The sequence below is a fragment of the Mobula hypostoma genome, chromosome 7 (genome assembly GCF_963921235.1).
Source record: "Mobula hypostoma chromosome 7, sMobHyp1.1, whole genome shotgun sequence".
Lineage (NCBI taxonomy): Eukaryota > Metazoa > Chordata > Chondrichthyes > Myliobatiformes > Myliobatidae > Mobula > Mobula hypostoma.
The window spans coordinates 188,616,522-188,633,926 of NC_086103.1; the positions used below are offsets into that span (position 1 = coordinate 188,616,522).

Sequence of the window (17,405 nt, forward strand, 5' to 3'; positions counted from 1 at the left end):
GCGCTGTCTGGGCTGGCGGGTCCCCGGTCCACGCTGTCTGGGGCGGCAGGTCCCCGGTCTGCGCTGTCTGGGGTGGCAGGTCCCCGGTCTGCGCTGTCTGGGGTGGTGGGTCCCTGTTCTCTGCTGTCTGGGGTGTTGGGTTCCCGGTCTGCGCTGTCCGGGGTGTTCAGTTCCCGGTCTGGGCTGGCGGGTCCCCGGTCTGCGCTGTCCGGGGTGTTCGGTTCCCGGTCTGCACTGTCTGGGCTGGTGGGTCCCCGGTCTGTGCTGTCTGGGCTGGCGGGTCCCCGGTCTGCGCTGTCCGGGGTGTTCAGTTCCCGGTCTGGGCTGGCGGGTTCCCGGTCTGCGCTGTCCGGGGTGTTCAGTCCCCGGTCTGCAATGTCCGGGGTGTTCAGTTCCCGGTCTGCACTGTCTGGGCTGGTGGGTCCCCGGTCTGCGCTGTCTGTGCTGGTGGGTCCCCGGTCTGCGCTGTCTGGGCTGGCGGGTCCCCGGTCTGCGCTGTTTGGGCTGGCGGGTCCCCGGTCTGCGCTGTCTGGGCTGGCGGGTCCCCGGTCTACGCTGTCCGGGGTGTTCAGTTCCCTATCTGCACTGTCTGGGCTGGTGGGTCCCCGGTCTGCGCTGTCTGGGCTGGTGGGTCCCCGGTCTGCGCTGTCTGGGCTGGCGGGTCCCCGGTCTGCGCTGTCTGGGCTGATGGGTCCCCGGTCTGCGCTGTCTGGGCTGGCGGGTCCCCGGTCTGCGCTGTCTGGGCTGGCGGGTCCCCGGTCTGTGCTGTCCGGGGTGTTCAGTTCCCGGTCTGCGCTGTCTGGGCTGGTGGGTCCCCGGTCTGCGCTGTCCGGGGTGTTCAGTTCCCCGTCTGCGCTGTCCAGGGTGGTCAGTTACCGGTCTGCGCTGTCTGGGCTGGCGGGTCCCCGGTCTGCGCTGTCCGGTGTGTTCAGTCCCCGGTCTGCGCTGTCCGGGGTGTTCGGTTCCCGGTCTGCGCTGTCTGGGGTGGCGGGTCCCCGGTCTGCACTGTCCAGGGTGGTCAGTTCCCGGTCTGCGCTGTCTGGGGTGGTCAGTTCCTGGTCTGCGCGGTCCGGTGTGGTCAGTTCCCGGTTTGCGCTGTCCGGGGTGGTCAGTTCCCGGTCTGCGCTGTCTGGGCTGGCGGGTCCCCGGTCTGTGCTGTCCGGGGTGTTCAGTTCCCGGTCTGCGCTGTCCGGGGTGGTCAGTTCCCGGTCTGCGCTGTCTGGGCTGGCGGGTCCCCGGTCTGCGCTGTCCGGGGTGTTCAGTTCCCGGTCTGCGCTGTCCAGGGTGGTCAGTTCCCGGTCTGTGCTCTCTGGGCTGGCGGGTCCCCGGTCTGCGCTGTCCGGGGTGTTCGGTTCCCGGTCTGCACTGTCTGGGCTGGTGGGTCCCCGGTCTGCGCTGTCTGGGCTGGCGGGTCCCCGGTCTGCACTGTCCGGGGTGTTCAGTTCCCGGTCTGGGCTGGCGGGTTCCCGGTCTGCGCTGGCCGGGGTGTGGGGTGTTCAGTTCCCGGTCTGCGCTGTCCGGGGTGTTCAGTCCCCGGTCTGCGCTGTCTGGGGTGTTCAGTTCCTGGTCTGCGCTGTCTGGGCTGGTGGGTCCCCGGTCTGCGCTGTCTGGGCTGGCGGGTCCCCGGTCTGCGCTGTCCGGGGTGTTCAGTTCCCGGTCTGCGCTGTCCAGGGTGGTCAGTTCCCGGTCTGTGCTCTCTGGGCTGGCGGGTCCCCGGTCTGCGCTGTCCGGGGTGTTCGGTTCCCGGTCTGCACTGTCTGGGCTGGTGGGTCCCCGGTCTGCGCTGTCTGGGCTGGCGGGTCCCCGGTCTGCACTGTCCGGGGTGTTCAGTTCCCGGTCTGGGCTGGCGGGTTCCCGGTCTGCGCTGGCCGGGGTGTGGGGTGTTCAGTTCCCGGTCTGCGCTGTCCGGGGTGGTCAGTTCCCGGTCTCCGTTGTCTGGGGTGGTGGGTCCCCGGTCTGCGCTGTCTGGGGTGTTCAGTCCCTGGTCTGCACTGTCTGGTGTGTTGGGTCCCCGGTCTGCGCTGTCTAGGGTGTTGGGTGCCCGGTCTGCGCTGTCTGGGGTGTTGGGTTCCCGGTCTGCGCTGTCTGGGCTGGCGGGTCCCTAGTCTGCGCTGTCCGGGGTGTTCAGTTCCCGGTCTGTGCTGTCTGGGCTGGCGGGTCCCCGGTCTGCGCTGTCCGGTGTGTTCAGTCCCCGGTCTGCGCTGTCCGGGGTGTTCGGTTCCCGGTCTGCGCTGTCTGGGGTGGCGGGTCCCCGGTCTGCACTGTCCGGGGTGGTCAGTTCCCGGTCTGCGCTGTCTGGGCTGGCGGGTCCCCGGTCTGTGCTGTCCGGGGTGTTCAGTTCCCGGTCTGCGCTGTCCGGGGTGGTCAGTTCCCGGTCTGCGCTGTCTGGGGTGGCAGGTCCCCGGTCTGCGCTGTCTGGGGTGGTGGGTCCCTGTTCTCTGCTGTCTGGGGTGTTGGGTTCCCGGTCTGCGCTGTCTGGGGTGTTGGTTCCCCGTTCTCTGCTGTCTGGGGTGTCGGGTCCCCTGTCTGCGCTGTCTGAGGTGTCGGGTCCCCTGTCTGCGCTGTCTTGGGTGGCGGGTCCCCGGTCTGCGCTGTCTGGGGTGGCAGGGCCCCGGTCTGCGCTGTCTGGGCTGGCGGGTCCCCGGTCTGCGCTGTCCGGGGTGTGGGGTGTTCAGTTCCCGGTCTGCACTGTCTGTGGTGTTCAGTCCCCGGTCTGCGCTGTCTGGGCTGGCGGGTCCCCGGTCTGCGCTGTCTGGGCTGGCGGGTCCCCGGTCCACGCTGTCTGGGCTGGCGGGTCCCCGGTCTGCGCTGTCTGGGGTGTTCGGTTCCCGGTCTGCACTGTCTGGGCTGGTGGGTCCCCGGTCTGTGCTGTCTGGGCTGGCGGGTCCCCGGTCTGCGCTGTCCGGGGTGTTCAGTTCCCGGTCTGGGCTGGCGGGTTCCCGGTCTGCGCTGGCCGGGGTGTGGGGTGTTCGGTTCCCGGTCTGCGCTGTCCGGGGTGTTCAGTCCCCGGTCTGCGCTGTCTGGGGTGTTCAGTTCCTGGTCTGCGCTGTCTGGGCTGGCGGGTCCACGGTCTGCGCTGTCTGGGCTGGCGGGTCCCCGGTCTGTGCTGTCCGAGGTGTTCAGTACCCGGTCTGTGCTGTCTGGGCTGGTGTGTCCCTGGTCTGCGCTGTCTGGTGTGTTCAGTTCCTGGTCTACGCTGTCTGGGCTGGCGGGTCCCCGGTCTGCGCTGTCTGGTGTGTTCAGTTCCCGGTCTGCGCTGTCCGGTGTGTTCAGTCCCCGGTCTGCGCTGTCCGGGGTGGTCAGTTCCCGGTCTGCGCTGTCCGGGGTGGTCAGTTCCCGGTCTGCGCTGTCCGGGGTGGTCAGTTCCCGGTTTGCGCTGTCTGGGGTGGTCAGTTCCCGGTCTCCGTTGTCTGGGGTGGTGGGTCCCCGGTCTGCGCTGTCTGGGGTGTTCAGTCCCTGGTCTGCGCTGTCTTGGGTGTTGGGTCCCCAGTCTGCACTGTCTGGTGTGTTGGGTCCCCAGTCTGCACTGTCTGGTGTGTTGGGTCCCCGGTCTGCACTGTCTGGTGTGTTGGGTCCCCGGTCTGCGCTGTCTGGGGTGTTGGGTCCCCGGTCTGCGCTGTCTGGGGTGCTGGGTCCCCGGTCTGCGCTGTCTGGGGTGGCAGGTCCCTGGTCTGCGCTGTCTGGGGTGGCAGGTCCCTGGTCTGCGCTGTCTGGGGCGGCAGGTCCCCGGTCTGCGCTGTCTGGGGTGGTGTGTCCCTGTTCTCTGCTGTCTGGGGTGTTGGGTTCCCGGTCTGCGCTGTCTGGGTTGTTGGTTCCCCGTTCTCTGCTGTCTGGGGTGGCGGGTCCCCGTTTTCTGCTGTCTGAGGTGTCGGGTCCCCTGTCTGCGCTGTCTTGGGTGGCGGGTCCCCGGTCTGCGCTGTCTGGGGTGGCAGGGCCCTGGTCTGCGCTGTCTGGGGTGGCAGGTCCCCGGTCTGCACTGTCCGGGTGGTCAGTTCCCGGTCTGCGCTGTCCGGGGTGGTCAGTTCCCGGTCTGCGCTGTCCGGGGTGGTCAGTTCCCGGTTTGCGCTGTCCGGGGTGGTCAGTTCCCGGTCTGCGCTGTCTGGGCTGGCGGGTCCACGGTCTGCGCTGTCTGGGCTGGCGGGTCCCCGGTCTGCGCTGTCCGGGGTGTTCAGTCCCCAGTCTGTGCTGTCTGGGCTGGTGTGTCCCTGGTCTGCGCTGTCTGGTGTGTTCAGTTCCTGGTCTACGCTGTCTGGGCTGGCGGGTCCTCGGTCTGCGCTGTCTGGTGTGTTCAGTTCCCGGTCTGCGCTGTCCGGTGTGTTCAGTTCCTGGTCTACGCTGTCTGGGCTGGCGGGTCCCCGGTCTGCGCTGTCTGGTGTGTTCAGTTCCCGGTCTGCGCTGTCTGGTGTGTTCAGTCCCCGGTCTGCGCTGTCCGGGGTGTTCGGTTCCCGGTCTGCGCTGTCTGGGGTGGCGGGTTCCCGGTCTGCGATGTCTGGGGTGGCGGGTCCCCGGTCTGCACTGTCCGGGGTGGTCAGTTCCTGGTCTGCGCTGTCCGGGGTGGTCAGTTCCCGGTCTGCGCTGTCCGGGGTGGTCAGTTCCCGGTTTGCGCTGTCCGGGGTGGTCAGTTCCCGGTCTGCGCTGTCTGGGCTGGCGGGTCCCCGGTCTGTGCTGTCCGGGGTGTTCAGTTCCCGGTCTGCGCTGTCCGGGGTGGTCAGTTCCCGGTCTGCGCTGTCTGGGCTGGCGGGTCCCCGGTCTGCGCTGTCCGGGGTGTTCAGTTCCCGGTCTGCGCTGTCCAGGGTGGTCAGTTCCCGGTCTGCGCTGTCTGGGCTGGCGGGTCCCCGGTCTGCGCTGTCCGGGCTGGTCAGTTCCTGGTCTGCGCTGTCTGGGCTGGCTGGTCCCCAGTCTGCGCTGTCCGGTGTGTTCAGTTCCCGGTCTGTGCTGTCTGGGCTGGCGGGTCCCTGGACTGCAATGTCCGGGACTGTTCAGTTCCCGGTCTGCACTGTCTGGGCTGGTGGGTCCCCGGTCTGCGCTGTCTGGGCTGGCGGGTCCCCGGTCTATGCTGTCCGTGGTGTTCAGTTCCCGGACTGCACTGTCTGGGCTGGTGGGTCCCCGGTCTGCGCTGTCTGGGCTGGCGGGTCCCCGGTCTGCGCTGTCTGGGCTGGCGGGTCCCCGGTCTGCGCTGTCTGGGCTGGCGGGTCCCCGGTCTGCGCTGTCTGGGCTGGCGGGTCCCCGGTCTACGCTGTCCGGGGTGTTCAGTTCCCTATCTGCACTGTCTGGGCTGGTGGGTCCCCGGTCTGCGCTGTCTGGGCTGGTGGGTCCCCGGTCTGCGCTGTCTGGGCTGGCGGGTCCCCGGTCTGCGCTGTCTGGGCTGGTGGGTCCCCGGTCTGCGCTGTCTGGGCTGGCGGGTCCCCGGTCTGCGCTGTCTGGGCTGGCGGGTCCCCGGTCTACGTTGTCCGGGGTGGTCAGTTCCCGGTCTGCGCTGTCCGGGGTGGTCAGTTCCCGGTTTGCGCTGTCCGGGGTGGTCAGTTCCCGGTCTCCGTTGTCTGTGGTGTTGGGTCCCCAGTCTGCACTGTCTGGTGTGTTGGGTCCCTGGTCTGCACTGTCTGGTGTGTTGGGTCCCCGGTCTGCGCTGTCTGGGGTGTTGGGTGCCCGGTCTGCGCTGTCTGGGGTGCTGGGTCCCCGGTCTGCGCTGTCTGGGGTGGCAGGTCCCTGGTCTGCGCTGTCTGGGGTGGCAGGTCCCTGGTCTGCGCTGTCTGGGGCGGCAGGTCCCCGGTCTGCGCTGTCTGGGGTGGTGGGTCCCTGTTCTCTGCTGTCTGGTGTGTTGGGTTTCCGGTCTGCGCTGTCTGGGTTGTTGGTTCCCCGTTCTCTGCTGTCTGGGGTGGCGGGTCCCCGTTCTCTGCTGTCTGAGGTGTCGGGTCCCCTGTCTGCGCTGTCTTGGGTGGCGGGTCCCCGGTCTGCGCTGTCTGGGGTGGCAGGGCCCCGGTCTGCGCTGTCTGGGCTGGCGGGTCCCCGGTCTGCACTGTCCGGGGTGGTCAGTTCCCGGTCTGCGCTGTCCGGGGTGGTCAGTTCCCGGTCTGCGCTGTCCGGGGTGGTCAGTTCCCGGTTTGCGCTGTCCGGGGTGGTCAGTTCCCGGTCTGCGCTGTCTGGGCTGGCGGGTCCCCGGTCTGCGCTGTCTGGGCTGGCGGGTCCCCGGTCCGCGCTGTCTGGGGCGGCAGGTCCCCGGTCTGCGCTGTCTGGGGTGGCAGGTCCCCGGTCTGCGCTGTCTGGGGTGGTGGGTCCCTGTTCTCTGCTGTCTGGGGTGTTGGGTTCCCGGTCTGCGCTGTCTGGGCTGGCGGGTCCCTGGTCTGCGCTGTCCGGGGCGTTCAGTTCCCGGTCTGTGCTGTCTGGGCTGGCCGGTCCCCGGTCTGCGCTGTCCGGGGTGTTCGGTTCCCGGTCTGGGCTGGTGGGTCCCCGGTCTGCGCTGTCTGGGCTGGCGGGTCCCCTGTCTGCGCTGTCTTGGGTGGCGGGTCCCCGGTCTGCGCTGTCTGGGGTGGCAGGGCCCCGGTCTGCGCTGTCTGGGCTGGCGGGTCCCCGGTCTGCGCTGTCCGGGGTGTGGGGTGTTCAGTTCCCGGTCTGCACTGTCTGTGGTGTTCAGTCCCCGGTCTGCGCTGTCTGGGCTGGCGGGTCCCCGGTCTGCGCTGTCTGGGCTGGCGGGTCCCCGGTCCACGCTGTCTGGGCTGGCGGGTCCCCGGTCTGCGCTGTCTGGGGTGTTCGGTTCCCGGTCTGCACTGTCTGGGCTGGTGGGTCCCCGGTCTGTGCTGTCTGGGCTGGCGGGTCCCCGGTCTGCGCTGTCCGGGGTGTTCAGTTCCCGGTCTGGGCTGGCGGGTTCCCGGTCTGCGCTGGCCGGGGTGTGGGGTGTTCAGTTCCCGGTCTGCACTGTCCGGGGTGTTCAGTCCCTGGTCTGCGCTGTCTGGGGTGTTCAGTTCCTGGTCTGCGCTGTCTGGGCTGGCGGGTCCACGGTCTGCGCTGTCTGGGCTGGCGGGTCCCCGGTCTGCGCTGTCCGGGGTGTTCAGTACCCGGTCTGTGCTGTCTGGGCTGGTGTGTCCCTGGTCTGCGCTGTCTGGTGTGTTCAGTTCCTGATCTACGCTGTCTGGGCTGGCGGGTCCCCGGTCTGCGCTGTCCGGTGTGTTCAGTTCCCGGTCTGCGCTGTCCGGTGTGTTCAGTCCCCGGTCTGCGCTGTCCGGGGTGTTCGGTTCCCGGTCTGCGCTGTCTGGGGTGGCGGGTCCCCGGTCTGCACTGTCCGGGGTGGTCAGTTCCCGGTCTGCGCTGTCCGGGGTGGTCAGTTCCCGGTCTGCGCTGTCCGGGGTGGTCAGCTCCCGGTTTGCGCTGTCTGGGGTGGTCAGTTCCCGGTCTCCGTTGTCTGGGGTGGTGGGTCCCCGGTCTGCGCTGTCTGGGGTGTTCAGTCCCTGGTCTGCGCTGTCTTGGGTGTTGGGTCCCCAGTCTGCACTGTCTGGTGTGTTGGGTCCCTGGTCTGCACTGTCTGGTGTGTTGGGTCCCCGGTCTGCGCTGTCTGGGGTGGCGGGTCCCCGGTCTGCGCTGTCTGGGGTGTTGGGTGCCCGGTCTGCGCTGTCTGGGGTGCTGGGTCCCCGGTCTGTGCTGTCTGGGGTGGCAGGTCCCTGGTCTGCGCTGTCTGGGGTGGCAGGTCCCTGGTCTGCGCTGTCTGGGGCGGCAGGTCCCCGGTCTGCGCTGTCTGGGGTGGTGGGTCCCTGTTCTCTGCTGTCTGGTGTGTTGGGTTTCCGGTCTGCGCTGTCTGGGTTGTTGGTTCCCCGTTCTCTGCTGTCTGGGGTGGCGGGTCCCCGTTCTCTGCTGTCTGAGGTGTCGGGTCCCCTGTCTGCGCTGTCTTGGGTGGCGGGTCCCCGGTCTGCGCTGTCTGGGGTGGCAGGGCCCTGGTCTGCGCTGTCTGGGGCGGCAGGTCCCCGGTCTGCGCTGTCTGGGGTGGTGGGTCCCTGTTCTCTGCTGTCTGGGGTGTTGGGTTCCCGGTCTGCGCTGTCTGGGTTGTTGGTTCCCCGTTCTCTGCTGTCTGGGGTGGCGGGTCCCCGTTCTCTGCTGTCTGAGGTGTCGGGTCCCCTGTCTGCGCTGTCTTGGGTGGCGGGTCCCCGGTCTGCGCTGTCTGGGGTGGCAGGGCCCTGGTCTGCGCTGTCTGGGGTGGCAGGTCCCCGGTCTGCACTGTCCGGGGTGGTCAGTTCCCGGTCTGCGCTGTCCGGGGTGGTCAGTTCCCGGTCTGCGCTGTCCGGGGTGGTCAGTTCCCGGTTTGCGCTGTCCGGGGTGGTCAGTTCCCGGTCTGCGCTGTCTGGGCTGGCGGGTCCCCGGTCTGCGCTGTCTGGGCTGGCGGGTCCCCGGTCCACGCTGTCTGGGCTGGCGGGTCCCCGGTCTGCGCTGTCTGGGGTGGCAGGTCCCTGGTCTGCGCTGTCTGGGGCGGCAGGTCCCCGGTCTGCGCTGTCTGGGGTGGTGGGTCCCTGTTCTCTGCTGTCTGGGGTGTTGGGTTCCCGGTCTGCGCTGTCTGGGTTGTTGGTTCCCCGTTCTCTGCTGTCTGGGGTGGCGGGTCCCCGTTCTCTGCTGTCTGAGGTGTCGGGTCCCCTGTCTGCGCTGTCTTGGGTGGCGGGTCCCCGGTCTGCGCTGTCTGGGGTGGCAGGGCCCTGGTCTGCGCTGTCTGGGGCGGCAGGTCCCCGGTCTGCGCTGTCTGGGGTGGTGGGTCCCTGTTCTCTGCTGTCTGGGGTGTTGGGTTCCCGGTCTGCGCTGTCTGGGTTGTTGGTTCCCCGTTCTCTGCTGTCTGGGGTGGCGGGTCCCCGTTCTCTGCTGTCTGAGGTGTCGGGTCCCCTGTCTGCGCTGTCTTGGGTGGCGGGTCCCCGGTCTGCGCTGTCTGGGGTGGCAGGGCCCTGGTCTGCGCTGTCTGGGGTGGCAGGTCCCCGGTCTGCACTGTCCGGGGTGGTCAGTTCCCGGTCTGCGCTGTCCGGGGTGGTCAGTTCCCGGTCTGCGCTGTCCGGGGTGGTCAGTTCCCGGTTTGCGCTGTCCGGGGTGGTCAGTTCCCGGTCTGCGCTGTCTGGGCTGGCGGGTCCCCGGTCTGCGCTGTCTGGGCTGGCGGGTCCCCGGTCCGCGCTGTCTGGGGCGGCAGGTCCCCGGTCTGCTCTGTCTGGGGTGGCAGGTCCCCGGTCTGTGCTGTCTGGGGTGGTGGGTCCCTGTTCTCTGCTGTCTGGGGTGTTGGGTTCCCGGTCTGCGCTGTCTGGGCTGGCGGGTCCCTGGTCTGCGCTGTCCGGGGTGTTCAGTTCCCGGTCTGTGCTGTCTGGGCTGGCCGGTCCCCGGTCTGCGCTGTCCGGGGTGTTCGGTTCCCGGTCTGCACTGTCTGGGCTGGTGGGTCCCCGGTCTGCGCTGTCTGGGCTGGCGGGTCCCCGGTCTGCGCTGTCCGGGGTGTTCAGTTCCCGGTCTGGGCTGGCGGGTTCCCGGTCTGCGCTGGCCGGGGTGTGGGGTGTTCAGTTCCCGGTCTGCGCTGTCCGGGGTGTTCAGTCCCCGGTCTGCGCTGTCTGGGGTGTTCAGTTCCTGGTCTGCGCTGTCTGGGCTGGCGGGTCCACGGTCTGCGCTGTCTGGGCTGGCGGGTCCCCGGTCTGCGCTGTCCGGGGTGTTCAGTCCCCGGTCTGTGCTGTCTGGGCTGGTGTGTCCCTGGTCTGCGCTGTCTGGTGTGTTCAGTTCCTGGTCTACGCTGTCTGGGCTGGCGGGTCCCCGGTCTGCGCTGTCTGGTGTGTTCAGTTCCCGGTCTGCGCTGTCCGGTGTGTTCAGTTCCTGGTCTACGCTGTCTGGGCTGGCGGGTCCCCGGTCTGCGCTGTCTGGTGTGTTCAGTTCCCGGTGTGCGCTGTCCGGTGTGTTCAGTCCCCGGTCTGCGCTGTCCGGGGTGTTCGGTTCCCGGTCTGCGCTGTCTGGGGTGGCGGGTTCCCGGTCTGCGATGTCTGGGGTGGCGGGTCCCCGGTCTGCACTGTCCGGGGTGGTCAGTTCCTGGTCTGCGCTGTCCGGGGTGGTCAGTTCCCGGTCTGCGCTGTCCGGGGTGGTCAGTTCCCGGTTTGCGCTGTCCGGGGTGGTCAGTTCCCGGTCTGCGCTGTCTGGGCTGGCGGGTCCCCGGTCTGTGCTGTCCGGGGTGTTCAGTTCCCGGTCTGCGCTGTCCGGGGTGTTCGGTTCCCGGTCTGCGCTGTCTGGGGTGGCGGGTTCCCGGTCTGCGATGTCTGGGGTAGCGGGTCCCCGGTCTGCACTGTCCGGGGTGGTCAGTTCCTGGTCTGCGCTGTCCGGGGTGGTCAGTTCCCGGTCTGCGCTGTCCGGGGTGGTCAGTTCCCGGTTTGCGCTGTCCGGGGTGGTCAGTTCCCGGTCTGCGCTGTCTGGGCTGGCGGGTCCCCGGTCTGTGCTGTCCGGGGTGTTCAGTTCCCGGTCTGCGCTGTCCGGGGTGGTCAGTTCCCGGTCTGCGCTGTCCGGGGTGGTCAGTTCCCGGTCTGCGCTGTCTGGGCTGGCGGGTCCCCGGTCTGCGCTGTCCGGGGTGTTCAGTTCCCGGTCTGCGCTGTCCAGGGTGGTCAGTTCCCGGTCTGCGCTGTCTGGGCTGGCGGGTCCCCGGTCTGCGCTGTCCGGGCTGGTCAGTTCCTGGTCTGCGCTGTCTGTGCTGGCTGGTCCCCAGTCTGCGCTGTCCGGTGTGTTCAGTTCCCGGTCTGTGCTGTCTGGGCTGGCGGGTCCCTGGACTGCAATGTCCGGGGTGTTCAGTTCCCGGTCTGCACTGTCTGGGCTGGTGGGTCCCCGGTCTGCGCTGTCTGGGCTGGCGGGTCCCCGGTCTATGCTGTCCGTGGTGTTCAGTTCCCGGACTGCACTGTCTGGGCTGGTGGGTCCCCGGTCTGCGCTGTCTGGGCTGGTGGGTCCCCGGTCTGCGCTGTCTGGGCTGGCGGGTCCCCGGTCTGCGCTGTTTGGGCTGGCGGGTCCCCGGTCTGCGCTGTCTGGGCTGGCGGGTCCCCGGTCTACGCTGTCCGGGGTGTTCAGTTCCCTATCTGCACTGTCTGGGCTGGTGGGTCCCCGGTCTGCGCTGTCTGGGCTGGCGGGTCCCCGGTCTGCGCTGTCTGGGCTGGCGGGTCCCCGGTCTGCGCTGTCTGGGCTGGTGGGTCCCCGGTCTGCGCTGTCTGGGCTGGCGGGTCCCCGGTCTGCGCTGTCTGGGCTGGCGGGTCCCCGGTCTACGTTGTCCGGGGTGGTCAGTTCCCGGTCTGCGCTGTCCGGGGTGGTCAGTTCCCGGTTTGCGCTGTCCGGGGTGGTCAGTTCCCGGTCTCCGTTGTCTGTGGTGGTGGGTCCCCGGTCTGCGCTGTCTGGGGTGTTCAGTCCCTGGTCTGCGCTGTCTTGGGTGTTGGGTCCCCAGTCTGCACTGTCTGGTGTGTTGGGTCCCTGGTCTGCACTGTCTGGTGTGTTGGGTCCCCGGTCTGCGCTGTCTGGGGTGTTGGGTGCCCGGTCTGCGCTGTCTGGGGTGCTGGGTCCCCGGTCTGCGCTGTCTGGGGTGGAAGGTCCCTGGTCTGCGCTGTCTGGGCTGACAGGTCCCTGGTCTGCGCTGTCCGGTGTGTTCAGTTCCCGGTCTGTGCTGTCTGGCCTGGCGGGTCTCCGGTCTGCAATGTCCGGGGTGTTCAGTTCCCGGTCTGCACTGTCTGGGCTGGTGGGTCCCCTGTCTGCGCTGTCTGTGCTGGTGGGTCCCCGGTCTGCGCTGTCTGGACTGGCGGGTCCCCGGTTTGCGCTGTTTGGGCTGGCGGGTCCCCGGTCTGCGCTGTCTGGGCTGGCGGGTCCCCGGTCTACGCTGTCCGGGGTGTTCAGTTCCCTATCTGCACTGTCTGGGCTGGTGGGTCCCCGGTCTGCGCTGTCTGGGCTGGTGGGTCCCCGGTCTGCGCTGTCTGGGCTGGCGGGTCCCCGGTCTGCGCTGTCTGGGCTGATGGGTCCCCGGTCTGCGCTGTCTGGGCTGGCGGGTCCCCGGTCTGCGCTGTCTGGGCTGGCGGGTCCCCGGTCTACGTTGTCCGGGGTGGTCAGTTCCCGGTCTGCGCTGTCCGGTGTGGTCAGTTTCCGGTTTGCGCTGTCCGGGGTGGTCAGTTCCCGGTCTCCGTTGTCTGGGGTGGTGGGTCCCGGGTCTGCGCTGTCTGGGGTGTTCAGTCCCTTGTCTGCGCTGTCTTGGGTGTTGGGTCCCCAGTCTGCACTGTCTTGTGTGTTGGGTCCCTGGTCTGCACTGTCTGGTGTGTTGGGTCCCCGGTCTGCGCTGTCTGGGGTGTTCGGTGCCCGGTCTGCACTGTCTGGGGTGCTGGGTCCCCGGTCTGCGCTGTCTGGGGTGGCAGGTCCCTGGTCTGCGCTGTCTGGGGTGGCAGGTCCCTGGTCTGCGCTGTCTGGGGTGGCAGGTCCCCGGTCTGCGCTGTCTGGGTTGTTGGTTCCCCGTTCTCTGCTGTCTGGGGTGGCGGGTGTCCGTTCTCTGCTGTCTGAGGTGTCGGGTCCCCTGTCTGCGCTGTCTTGGGTGGCGGGTCCCCGGTCTGCGATGTCTGGGGTGGCAGGGCCCCGGTCTGCGCTGTCTGGGGTGGCAGGTCCCTGGTCTGCACTGTCCGGGGTGGTCAGTTCCCGGTCTGCGCTGTCCGGGGTGGTCAGTTCCCGGTCTGCGCTGTCCGGGGTGGTCAGTTCCCGGTTTGCGCTGTCTGGGGTGGTCAGTTCCCGGTCTGCGCTGTCTGGGCTGGCGGGTCCCCGGTCTGCGCTGTCTGGGCTGGCGGGTCCCCGGTCCACGCTGTCTGGGGCGGCAGGTCCCCGGTCTGCGCTGTCTGGGGTGGCAGGTCCCCGGTCTGCGCTGTCTGGGGTGGTGGGTCCCTGTTCTCTGCTGTCTGGGGTGTTGGGTTCCCGGTCTGCGCTGTCTGGGCTGGCGGGTCCCTGGTCTGCGCTGTCCGGGGTGTTCAGTTCCCGGTCTGTGCTGTCTGGGCTGGCCGGTCCCCGGTCTGCGCTGTCCGGGGTGTTCGGTTCCCGGTCTTTGCTGTCTGGGCTGGTGGGTCCCCGGTCTGCGCTGTCTGGGCTGGCGGGTCCCCGGTCTGCGCTGTCCGGGGTGTTCAGTTCCCGGTCTGGGCTGGCGGGTTCCCGGTCTGCGCTGGCCGGGGTGTGGGGTGTTCAGTTCCCGGTCTGCGCTGTCCGGGGTGTTCAGTCCCCGGTCTGCGCTGTCTGGGGTGTTCAGTTCCTGGTCTGCGCTGTCTGGGCTGGCGGGTCCACGGTCTGCGCTGTCTGGGCTGGCGGGTCCACGGTCTGCGCTGTCTGGGCTGGCGGGTCCCCGGTCTGCGCTGTCCGGGGTGTTCAGTCCCCGGTCTGTGCTGTCTGGGCTGGTGTGTCCCTGGTCTGCGCTGTCTGGTGTGTTCAGTTCCTGGTCTACGCTGTCTGGGCTGGCGGGTCCCCGGTCTGCGCTGTCCGGTGTGTTCAGTTCCCGGTCTGCGCTGTCCGGTGTGTTCAGTCCCCGGTCTGCGCTGTCCGGGGTGTTCGGTTCCCGGTCTGCGCTGTCTGGGGTTGCGGGTCCCCGGTCTGCACTGTCCGGGGTGTTCAGTTCCCGGTCTGCGCTGTCCAGGGTGGTCAGTTCCCGGTCTGCGCTGTCCGGGGTGGTCAGTTCCTGGTCTGCGCTGTCTGGGCTGGCGGGTCCCCGGTCTGCGCTGTCCGGGGTGTTCAGTTCCCGGTCTGCGCTGTCCAGGGTGGTCAGTTCCCGGTCTGCGCTGTCTGGGCTGGCGGGTCCCCGGTCTGCGCTGTCCGGGGTGGTCAGTTCCTGGTCTGCGCTGTCTGGGCTGGCTGGTCCCCGGTCTGCGCTGTCCGGTGTGTTCAGTTCCCGGTCTGTGCTGTCTGGGCTGGCGGGTCCCCGGTCTGCAATGTCCGGGGTGTTCAGTTCCCGGTCTGCACTGTCTGGGCTGGTGGGTCCCCGGTCTGCGCTGTCTGGGCTGGCGGGTCCCCGGTCTATGCTGTCCGTGGTGTTCAGTTCCCGGACTGCACTGTCTGGGCTGGTGGGTTCCCGGTCTGCGCTGTCTGGGCTGGTAGGTCCCCGGTCTGCGCTGGCTGGGCTGGCGGGTCCCCGGTCTGCGCTGTTTGGGCTGGCGGGTCCCCGGTCTGCGCTGTCTGGGCTGGCGGGTCCCCGGTCTACGCTGTCCGGGGTGTTCAGTTCCCTATCTGCATTGTCTGGGCTGGTGGGTCCCCGGTCTGCGCTGTCTGGGCTGGTGGGTCCCCGGTCTGCGCTGTCTGGGCTGGCGGGTCCCCGGTCTGCGCTGTCTAGGCTGGTGGGTCCCCGGTCTGCGCTGTCTGGGCTGGCGGGTTCCCGGTCTGCGCTGTCTGGGCTCGCGGGTCCCCGGTCTACGCTGTCCGGGGTGTTCAGTTCCCGGTCTGCACTGTCTGGGCTGGCGGGTCCCCGGTCTGCGCTGTCTGGGCTGGCGGGTCCCCGGTCTGCGCTGTCTGGGCTGGCGGGTCCCCGGTCTGCGCTGTCCGGGGTGTTCAGTTCCCGGTCTGCACTGTCTGGGCTGGCGGGTCCCCGGTCTGCACTGTCTGGGCTGGCGGGTCCCCCGTCTGCGCTGTCTGGGCTGGCGGGTCCCCGGTCTACGCTGTCCGGGGTGTTCAGTTCCCTATCTGCACTGTCTGGGCTGGTGGGTCCCCGGTCTGCGCTGTCTGGGCTGGTGGGTCCCCGGTCTGCGCTGTCTGGGCTGGCGGGTCCCCGGTCTGCGCTGTCTAGGCTGGTGGGTCCCCGGTCTGCGCTGTCTGGGCTGGCGGGTTCCCGGTCTGCGCTGTCTGGGCTCGCGGGTCCCCGGTCTACGCTGTCCGGGGTGTTCAGTTCCCGGTCTGCACTGTCTGGGCTGGCGGGTCCCCGGTCTGCTCTGTCTGGGCTGGCGGGTCCCCGGTCTGCGCTGTTTGGGCTGGCGGGTCCCCGGTCTGCGCTGTCTGGGCTGGCGGGTCCCCGGTCTACGCTGTCCGGGGTGTTCAGTTCCCGGTCTGCACTGTCTGGGCTGGCGGGTCCCCGGTCTGCACTGTCTGGGCTGGTGGGTCCCCGGTCTGCACTGTCTGGGCTGGCGGGTCCCCCGTCTGCGCTGTCTGGGCTGGCGGGTCCCCCGTCTGCGCTGTCTGGGCTGGCGGGTCCCCGGTCTACGCTGTCCGGGGTGTTGAGTTCCCGGTCTGCACTGTCTGGGCTGGCGGGTCCCCGGTCTGCGCTGTCTGGGCTGGCGGGTCCCCGGTCTGCGCTGTCTGGGCTGGCGGGTCCCCGGTCTGCGCTGTCCGGGGTGTTCAGTTCCCGGTCTGCACTGTCTAGGCTGGCGGGTCCCCGGTCTGCACTGTCTGGGCTGGCGGGTCCCCGGTCTGCGCTGTCTGGGCTGGCGGGTCCCCGGTCTGCGCTGTCTGGGCTGGCGGGTCCCCGGTCTGCGCTGTCCGGGGTGGTGGTGGGGGCAGAAGTGTTCAATAAGCTTTTGGATAGGCACATGGATGTGAAGGAAACGGAGGGATATTGACATTGTGTAGGCAGAAGGGATTAGTTTAATTGGGCTTTTCATAAACACACAAGATTCTGCAGAAGCTGGAAATCCAGAGTCGCACACAAAATGCTGGGGAAGCTCTGCATGTCAGGCAGCATCAGTGCATCTTGTTCTTACAGAAACGTGTCTCCGTGACAACACCCCATGCACCATCATTCTTCAGCCCATCATGCTCAGCCTCTTGTGCAAATATCATTTTCTGTATGCACCGTGTGACTGTATGTGCTGTGTTTGGCACTGTGGCCCCGGAGGTCTACTGTTTCATTTAGCTCTCTCCACGTGTGTGTTTGAATGAGTATTAAACTTGAACTTGAAAGGAATAAAAAATTGATTTTTTTTGGTTCAAGATTCTTCAACAGGACAGTCCTGATGAAGGGTCTCAGCCTGAAATGTCATCTTTTTGTCCCTTACCAAAGATGCTGTCCGACCTGCTGAGTTCCTCGTACATTATGTATGTGTGTGCTGATTTAAATGGTTTCGTACAGCTTTGTGGACTGTGCTGTGCTGCGCTGCGCTGTTCTATGTTCTGAGGGGTACAGGAAACACAGGGCTAGCATGGATCAGGTGGTCCGAATGGCCTCAGGTGCAGCGGTGGGAACTGACTGGGTGGCGCTCTGCTTGCGTTGGGGCAGTAGCAAATCCGGACCACTAGTGTCCAAAGCCTGACCCTTGGGTTCTGTTTCAGATCTCCATTCTGGACGCTAAGAAATGCATGAACATCGGGATCTTCCTCAAACAGTTCAAGAGGTGAGGAGCGAGTGCCATCAGTTCGGAGAATGGGCAACGAAGTGGCAGATGGAGTCTTATAGTCAAAATACTCTGCAGATGCTGGGGTCAAAGCAACACTCACAAAACGCTGGAGGAACTCAGCAGGTCGGGCAGCATCCGTGGAAATGATCAGTCAACGCTTCAGGCCGGAACCCTTCGTCAGGACTGTAGAGGGAAGGGGCAGAGGCCCTATAAAGAAGGTGGGGGGAGGGTGGGAAGGAGAAGGCTGGTAGGTTCCAGGTGAAAAACCAGTAAGGGGAAAGATAAAGGGGTGAGGGAGGGGAAGCAGGGAGGTGATAGGCAGGAAAGGTGAAGAAGGAATAGGGGAAACACAGTGGGTAGTAGAAGGAGGCGGAACCAAGAGGGAGGTGATAGGCAGCTGGGGGAGGGGGCAGAGTGACATAGGATTGGGGAAGGGAGGGGGAGGAAATTACCGGAAGTTGGAGAATTCTATGTTCATACCAAGGGGCTGGAGACTACCTAGACGGTATATGAGGTATTGCTCCTCCAACCTGAGCTTAGCCTCATCATGGCAGTAGAGGAGGCCATGTATGGACATATCTGAATGGGAATGTGAAGCAGAGTTGAAGTGGGTGGCAACCGGGAGATCCTGTCTGTTGTGGCGGACGGAGCGGAGGTGCTCGACGAAGCGGTCCCCTAATCTGCATTTGGACCCCACCACTAAGCACATCTTTCCCTCTCCACCCCTCTCCGCTTTCTGCAGGGATCGGTCCCTCCGCGACTCCCTTGTCCAGACGTCCCTCCCCACGGTTCTCCCACCCAACACTTATCCCTGTAAGTGTAAGTGCTACACCTGTCCCTACACCTCCTCTCTTGCCAGCATTCAGGGCCCCAAACAGTCCTTCCAGGTGAGGCAACACTTCACTTGCGAATCTGTTGGGTCATCTATTGCATCTGGTGCTCCCGGTGCGGCCTCCTCTACATCGGTGAAACCCGATGCAGATTGGGGGACCGCTTCATCGAGCACCTCCGCTCCGTCCGCCACAACAGACAGGATCTCCCAGTAGCCAGCCACTTCAACTCTGCTTCACATTCCCAATCAGACATGTCCATACATGGCCTCCTCTACTGCCATGATGA

The 17,405-nt window shown here is 67.4% G+C and overlaps 1 protein-coding gene across 1 annotated transcript in view; it reads left to right on the top strand.

Moving 5' to 3' along the window:
* Positions 1-17,405, top strand: part of LOC134349857 (inverted formin-2-like) — a 183,480-nt gene that overhangs the window by 61,633 nt on the left and 104,442 nt on the right. The window contains exon 3 of the mRNA XM_063054815.1: positions 16,222-16,283. Coding sequence (XP_062910885.1) covers positions 16,222-16,283 — 62 coding nt within the window. The remainder of the gene's footprint in view (positions 1-16,221; positions 16,284-17,405) is intronic.